The sequence below is a fragment of the Gymnodraco acuticeps genome, unplaced genomic scaffold, assembly GCF_902827175.1.
Source record: "Gymnodraco acuticeps unplaced genomic scaffold, fGymAcu1.1, whole genome shotgun sequence".
Taxonomy (NCBI): domain Eukaryota; kingdom Metazoa; phylum Chordata; class Actinopteri; order Perciformes; family Bathydraconidae; genus Gymnodraco; species Gymnodraco acuticeps.
The window spans coordinates 509444-517618 of NW_022989742.1; the positions used below are offsets into that span (position 1 = coordinate 509444).

General features: G+C 40.2%; 1 protein-coding gene across 4 annotated transcripts in view; it reads right to left on the reverse strand.

The window, feature by feature from the left end:
- The window catches only part of fermt2 (fermitin family member 2), a 44695-nt gene extending 39385 nt beyond the window's left edge, over nucleotides 1–5310 (reverse strand). For all 4 annotated transcript variants that reach the window (XM_034218429.1, XM_034217722.1, XM_034217001.1 and 1 more), the window contains exons 1-2: nucleotides 5041–5310; nucleotides 3307–3464 (exon numbers count right to left, since the gene is read on the reverse strand). In XM_034218429.1, the coding sequence (XP_034074320.1) occupies nucleotides 3307–3463 (157 nt within the window). In that variant the 5' untranslated portion in view covers nucleotide 3464; nucleotides 5041–5310. The remainder of the gene's footprint in view (nucleotides 1–3306; nucleotides 3465–5040) is intronic.
- Nucleotides 5311–8175: the final 2865 nt, after the last annotated feature.

Genomic DNA, 8175 nt, shown 5'->3' on the forward strand with positions numbered 1-8175 from the left:
GCTTTCCTCTCTAAATTGCAAGATTAGCTTTTAGAGAGGAGGGCTCCACTTTTGGAGAACATCAACAAAGTCGGAGAAAGCAGCGGTGATGGTAAGCAAGGGGGGGATGAAAGGATTTGTAGTGGGGGGGGACCAGGGGGTGGTGAATCAGCTGGCTTTAAATACTGCTGTCCTGGAGGGCTGCAGGGGAAATGGAAGCAGCGTTTTGCTACTGTGATCAATAGCTAAGTGCCTTCCTGGCATTTGTCTATTTAATCCATTATCGAAGGCCATTTGAGCCATGTGGCGTAAGACCCTCAGCTCACAGGGGGTGATAGATGGATGCAGGATACATGTGAGCGACACACCCCCGCAATCCTGCTCACGTGTGGAATAACCCCGCACAAATACTACTAATGAGAACACTGGCCATCATACAGAACAGTGGTTCCCAACCTTTTTTCCCCAAGAGCCCCCCCAAATGACTCCTGTTGGAAAAGTCAATCAAAATAAACTACAAAATGGAGGAGACCGATCTGATTGGACCAACTGTGACAAATAATCCAACTGAAACCGGCATGGACAATGACTATGTTTTAAAAATGCGCTTATCCAGAAAAGCCTGGTTTGGACACTTTACGGACAGAAGAAACATTTCTATTAAAGAAAGAATTATACATTTCTGTCTTTTTATACCTTTAGCTACTAACTTGAATTGTTATTGAAATCAATTAATCAATTATTTTTTATATTTTATTGTAATGTAGAGACAAGGCTTTTAGTGACAATCATGTATTGCTTTACAATTATATGTAAAGAAAAAAAGAAAAAGAAAAAGTCTAAATATGATATTTGGCCTCAAATAGTCTGAGGCCTGGCGCCCCCCCTGCGATCTTTGGCGCGCCCCCCAGGTTGGGAACCACTGATACAGAAGATAGCTGACGTGACATTTTTGCATTACAAATGTTTGCGGTGAAAAATAAACCAGAGCAGGACGGTCAGCAATTACAGAATCACAAGATATCCTTTATTTTGGATTGTCAGAGAGAGAGACTGAGGAAGAGCAGGGAAGGACAGAGGGATTTGTCATTGGACTAAGATGTCCTTTCAATGTAAGAGTGATGCAATAGCTGCCAAAGTGATGTGCTATCTACAAGTCAGGCTAGGCGTATGTGCATGTTCACATGTACAGTGTCTATGTTTAACCACCACAACCAAGCAATCATCAAATCCAAAAGTGGGTATGTGGCAGCACTTCAGAGGTGTTCAGTAAAGACTGTGCAGCACTGAGGTAGGTTGGTGACAAAAGAAAGACCTGAAGATCTTTCCCACAGACGGGTGTCACAGAATAACATTTTGCTTACTAATTCCTTGATTTCAGTACTTATTAACTTGCACGGATTGTTTAATCTCACTCCAGATCCACTCAAATTTAAGAACCTTTTTAATCAAGAACATGTACAAACTGCCCCAAATGATCAATAAGACAATGTATATTTTCATGGATACCAAAGCGTAGCTACATTGCCTGTTCCAAACATAAATAGTACTCAGTTTCCTGCAGTGTGTGGCCATGTGGAAAACCATGTGGTTGGCAGGTTAATGATTACAATGGAAAACAACCTGTTGACTCAGGGTAGGAGGGAGATAGCAGCCAAATCAAATGTCCCCAAATTCACTTTGTGAAACCAGTCGAGGAGTACAAATAGACCGAAACACACAGCAGTACATTTTCAGTGATACTGAAAGAGGGTATATTACCTTTAAGCAAACTACAGTAAGCTTTTTTAACTGCAGTAATGGTTGTAATAGTAGAATAATATGAAGGTGATGTTTGAGAAAAGTAACCATAGCTGGAAAGATGGTACTTTTGTTATAAGACAGTCGAACAACTATGCAAACCCACCTTCTGTTATTTTACAGGCTCACCATCAACCAATAACCAACCAAATCAAAAGTCAACAAATCAAAACCATTGTCAACTCTAGAGCTCAAAGTCTTCAACCACCAGTGTCCCCAACAGATAAAAATAGGACAGTGAAATAGCTATATCCTTTAAAAAAGGAAAGACAGAATATCTATTACAATAACAATTCATGACAACGTTTTGCCACTGTTATGCCTCATTTATCCAACTTTAAAAAATAGCCACCATTAAAAGACCTTCCCCACACAACACTTCAGAAAGCTGTCACATTGAGTAAGGTCATACTACCCTTCACCCTGACCTTGACAAAAAGTGCAAATACAACTCAAACAACGGATAATGCCGGGACTTGAGTGGCGGACCAATGAATTAATGTCGTCCCACACGCAGCAGCCACATTGCACTCGCCTAGCATAGATGCTGCTTAGAACAGACGACCACAGAGAACAAAGACCTCAATTATGTGGAGCTCTAACAGGAGAGCTAAAAATGGGACCATAGGCAGGGAGTAAAAAACCTTGGAGCGCTGCAGGAATGCTGAGCGTTCGAGCCCCATCAACACACAACACACTGTCACTCCCAAACCCTGCTGCCACCGTCACTGAACTTTCTCCAGCCGGCATGAAACAGGGCAGTGTTCAAGTGTCTGGAACAGAGGACTCTTATGCTTACTTATACCCAAACTTGTGCGTGACTGCAGTTACAGAACAGTGCATGATACAGCTGGGGGAGGAAAGCTGTGTATGGTTTTCTTTATACCTTGGGTTACTGACCCATATATACAGCGGGGTGACAAAGAGGAATATTAACCCATGAAAGGCACGTTCACTATCTTGAAAGAGGCGTTTGAACTTCATGCAACAAAGACAGATACATCTCCATACACTATGCAAAAATGCCCAGCACAATAAGATTTTTTTTCAAACAAAAAGTTCAGTTTTATCTACAAATACAATAGTGTAGCTTGTTCCCAACTTCAGATTTCATCTCAGAGTTATTGGCAGAAAGCATACGTTTAAGTTCCCAGTCTTGTTGGAACATTTCAGTTTTTATCTTTGGCCAGTATTGAGAAACAATTTGTACGCTTGCATAGAACATTAGGGTTCACTAAGTAGAATCTCAATTCTCCGAATGGCAACTATTTTTAAAAGATGAGGTATTTATTGCCCAACAAATAAGAAGTCAGCCATAGACGCAAACAGAGGTTTCGCTTTGGCATGTTGGTACAGGGTCAGAGGAGAAAAGAAAGGGCGTTCAGAACCACCAACAATATACACTGTCATTTTATCATATGTCAAATGGAGTCAATTGAAACTAAGCTTAAGCCTGTTGATTACACTTTAGAAAAACTGCTTTGGAAAGCCACAGTAAACTGCCCTGCATGACAGCAGCGTGCATACCTAGTTTCTCCACGAGTTTGAGCATGACTCCGCCAATGTGGATTTCTCCAGTCACCCTCAGCGACACGTCCCTCTTGAGGTCGGTGACATGCATCTTCAGTTCCCACGTCCCGTCGGCGTAGTGGCCATCGGGCATCCGGATCCCGTCCAGCGCCATCCTGCCAAACAAACCCACAGTAAGCAAGGGAGAAGATCCAGCTAAGGTTCTGTCACACTGGAGGGAAAATAAACCTTTTGACCCTTTGGAGAGGAATAAATCTGGTGCAAAGCCCATGCATAAAAAGGTCTTGAGAAATAACCTTTCCCTGCTAGATATGTTCAAACATACAAGGCTGATATTTCTGAGTATGTGCACTTGTGCAGTAGCATGTTACTGCATTGGATTGGCTATCACCTGGACTTTCTTTGCCATTAAATTATCCTTAACTCGGAAGAGCAACAACACTTTCCAACACTATGACAGGGTCTAAGGGTGGACAAAATGTGTATACCATTGGAGATTTTGACATACCATAATATTATAGCATGATGATAGGCAAAACATTTTAAAAGGGGGCCTCCAGTGATATCTAGCTTGGCACTTCTCATCCATTAACAACAGTTTTATTACGTCTGGAAAAAGTTTCCCTGATGAAGTCATAGTGATGTCATCAGGGTTTCTGTACAGTATCATCTTGAACTGGGATTACAGATGTATAATAAAAACAAAAAGCCTACGATACACACTGGAAATTGGAATTGGAAGAATGTAAGCATTTCTCAGACAAAGTACAAAACTAAAAATGGTAGGCTATTGTTAATAGAGTAATTGTTTCATCAAAATTATAACATTTCTCGATTTGTCAGAATGCAAAACATTGGATTTAAGAAAAAGACATTTTCATCTTAATACCTTTTTAAATAAAGTGTTTCAATTGCTTTTAAGTTGATATAGATACAAATCAGAATATTAATTTGCATATAGCCTACTGTGATAGAGGCTTTCATATAACCCTCCTCTAACAGGGTTCATCTTCATTTTGAGCACTTTAACTTTCTATAGTTCAGTAAACCATTGAATACTTACTAGAATACTTATATTTATACACATTTCATAAAGTATCTTCTCCCAACGTTAGAATAAGAAAAGCTACAATGATAGCAGGTATTTTAGCTCACACTCATTTGAGCCTACAGGATGAATTAGAAAGTGATGAAGGTGAATAAATCATCACTGAGATCAGACTCGCCCTGTTGTATGAAGTCACTGCCAGAAAGTAATATTATAGCCTATCTGTCATTCTTTGATGTGAGGTTGTCCAGTAGAGAGTGGCCTGGCGATCAAAACAGCCGTCTAATCGATAAACACCGCAGAACAAAGGCTAAAGACCCGCGGCTACAAGTTCAATAAAGACCTTTAGGAGCTATTATCCCCGCAAAAGTGGCGGTTCACCTGTTAAAAAATAACGGTAAATGCTCTCTCAAATAGCAGAGGGTAATTATGTAAGCACAGTCTGTAGCCTACCACAGCTCCGCGGCTACATGCACACTTACTGAGTCAGTCAGGCTGGTTTTAAGGCAGTAAGTTAAGTAGAAAGTGTGTTTTAACGCAGACAAAGTGCTAACATTAGCAAAAGAGTTGTTACTTGAAGCGCAGTAGTGTAACATAAGCAGTAAACCACGTCAACGAAAAAACATATTTCATAGCGGCAACGAGCAGAGCTTTGAGGACGAACATTAAATCTGGGCACTCACCTTCACAAAGACGGAAAAAAGACACTAAAACAGTCGACTAAACGGTGCAAAACAAGTTCCCCCTCTTTAAATCATGTATGGAGGGTTTTTAAGACAATAAAAACAGAAAGAATCCCCGAAGAAGTCGCTGGAGAAGTGAAGTATCCCAAACAGTTTTCCTGCAGGCTTCGGCTTAATGGAGTCCAGCCGTCCCTCTTTCCCCCTCCCTCTTTCCAGCAGCGGATAACGTCACTGCTCCAATCCCACTTTTCCTTTCATACTGGGAGCTGTCCTGGTCGCCTACTGGCCCCCTGTCACCTCACACACACACACACACACACACACACACACACACACACACACACACACACACACACACACACACACACACACACACACACACACACCACACACACACACACACACACACACACACACACACACACACACACACACACACACACACACTCAGGAATTGTACAGGACCCGTGAGTGTGTTCTCCCTTTTTTACCTGTTTTGTTCACACTTTGTAGAAATACAAGTCATGCTTTGTATGATTATTTTTGACCATCAGTTTGGTCTGATATTCACCTTTTACACATTTTATAACAGTCAAGCAAAATCTGACACAATGTTCCCCTTCAGTAAGCTAATTCACTGGGGAAAAAATCATGTGAATTGATTTACTATTTATTTATGTCATTTAAATGCACTTTCCTGTTCTTATACTTCACTTGCTGTAGAAGGGTTTGAACTATTAAAGAAAGGAACCATTAATATTTCATAATTGAACTGAAAATGTAATATTTATCTTTAATCTGTGAATATTCTTCCCCTTAACTGGTGTTATGGTGCTGGCAAGTAATACAAACAATATTTCACTTTTGACATATAATAATGGCATACTTTTGAAACTATCTACCAAAAATCAAGTATTCATGTGAGTTTTAGCATCAATATCACACAAAGAGTGCCTTTCGAAATACAAATACAAATAAATATCAGCAATACAGTATGTTAATGTGAACAGAATAAGTGTTTGTATTTTGTTTTTATTACAGATTCTGTCAAACTGCAGCCCTCTGCAGTACAACATTCAACGCTGCGTGATAATGGACATGCAGTGAAGACCTCAAGCTGCCTTTTATGGCAATAATGCTGCTGAGCCTGCAGCAGCATCCAGGGACCTTTGGGTCTTTAGCCCAGGGAGTAACAGCACAACACAAGGCATGTTGACTTTGTCCCTTTAAGAGTTTTAATAACTAAAACGTTTCTCCGAGGTCTCTCTTTAAGTGTTTCTCAATGTTGGTTTCCAGTAGGGACTCATTTATTGAAACTAAAAGCCGCAGTGGAAGACTGTGAAGTGTAGAAATAAGCCAAGGTATACAGATATCTGCTTTTATTCCTGACACATTACATTAAGCAGCATTAAGTAGCTGGCATGTGGAGGTCTGTCAAACTACTTAACAAACTATTTCGGTTAAGGTAAAGAAATATGTTCCTAATTCATTATTTAATCTAACACAAATGTTTATTCTGGAGCGAAACAAGAACATACAACAGCAGAAAGATATGAGAAAATTGAAAGATAGAAGGTACATTAGTATACTCTATTATAAATAGAGTTACTTCCCCTGATATCAGTTTATTTGTGTCCTGCATATTTCACTTTCACACAAGGTGAGTCATCACAGTGTATCAGGAAGTTATTAAATTACTGAAATGTTATAAGAGTTTATTTTGATTTGCTATAGACTTTAGACACCTAAAACCATCTGCAGCAGTCTCCCAAATATAGCCCTGTTACTATGAGAATATAATCTTGTGCAGGTCAACATCACACATCATGGATCATTGCAAAAGAATACAATAGCATATCATCAGTGTGTAGCTTTCCTAAAAGACAAATGCACCACACTGAAGATCATCTGGTTGTTGCTCACGTCTAAACTGCAGCAGATGAAAAATTGAGTTTTACGAGTGCATTCTAACAAATGATCAGTTGGGGATTGAGGATAAAGAAAGGCTCCCGTCTCATTTCTTTCCAAAGCACAATGCACTCTCCAGCGCACGCTCTCCAAGTGGTCTGCAGTGAACACTCATGAATCATCATCGTTGCTGGCTCGGCTTCCCGGTGAACTCGCTCAGCTCCAGCCCTGCAGCTCAGGAATCTGGGTCTTCAGACCACGGTCTGCATCAAAGCGATTTATAACGTCTCTCCCTGCAGCTCGGACCCCCTCGTCAGTGTCTGGCAGCAGACCCATTGCCTTTTATAGGCTGTGTTTTAATTGCAGAGTAAACATTTGAGTCAGTCCGATGCAGAGCAGGGGAGTCAGATGGAGAGGAGAGATGGCTTGGCTGATGTGGAGGGAGGAGGTGAGGACGAGGAGGAAGGAGAGGAAGGGGATGTGAGGGGAGGGCTTCAAAAAGATTACTCTCTGCATCAGTTGGGGGGAAAACAATAAAGGTTTATAAGCATTTGGATGTAGTTAATGATAAAAGTATCTTGACTTAGACATCTGTTTAATTTACAGATCCACATTTATATATTACATTTGGTTTCTTATATTTCATTTTGTATGTATATGCTTTTCTTATTCCTGAATTTTATTTGCATCATGATGCCTCTTGTTCTTTTTTTATTATGGATATAGTGTTGCATTGTTGAAGGTCAGGAGTCTGAGACTTAGAATTGACATTGCCAAATATTGCCCTTTAGCTATTGTGCACAAATCAATATAGCCTTTAAATATTTAAATTGATATTTCCCGTAGATAAAACTTTGTGTTTATTGTATGCCAATGCAACATTTTCATCCTAAAGATGTAATTTATTTAGCCACAAAATCAATATTGAGACCATTAACAACAGATGAAATAGCTCAATTATTTAAGGGCAAAACATTGAAGTAGGAATGGAGAAGGGTCGCTGGACAACAGATGGTCAATGGCGGTCTTTGTTCCAGTATTACCTATAAATGACTGACCTCTTCTGGCCAAACTCAGAACAGCAGGGCCATGCATTATTTATGAGAATCATCTCTGCTAAACAGTACCATCTGTGAGCCTTTGCAGATGTTTCTAAACGGCATTAACCCATGTGGAAGCCAGGACTGCTCGTGAAATACAAAGCAGCCTATTCACGATCAGTCAGCT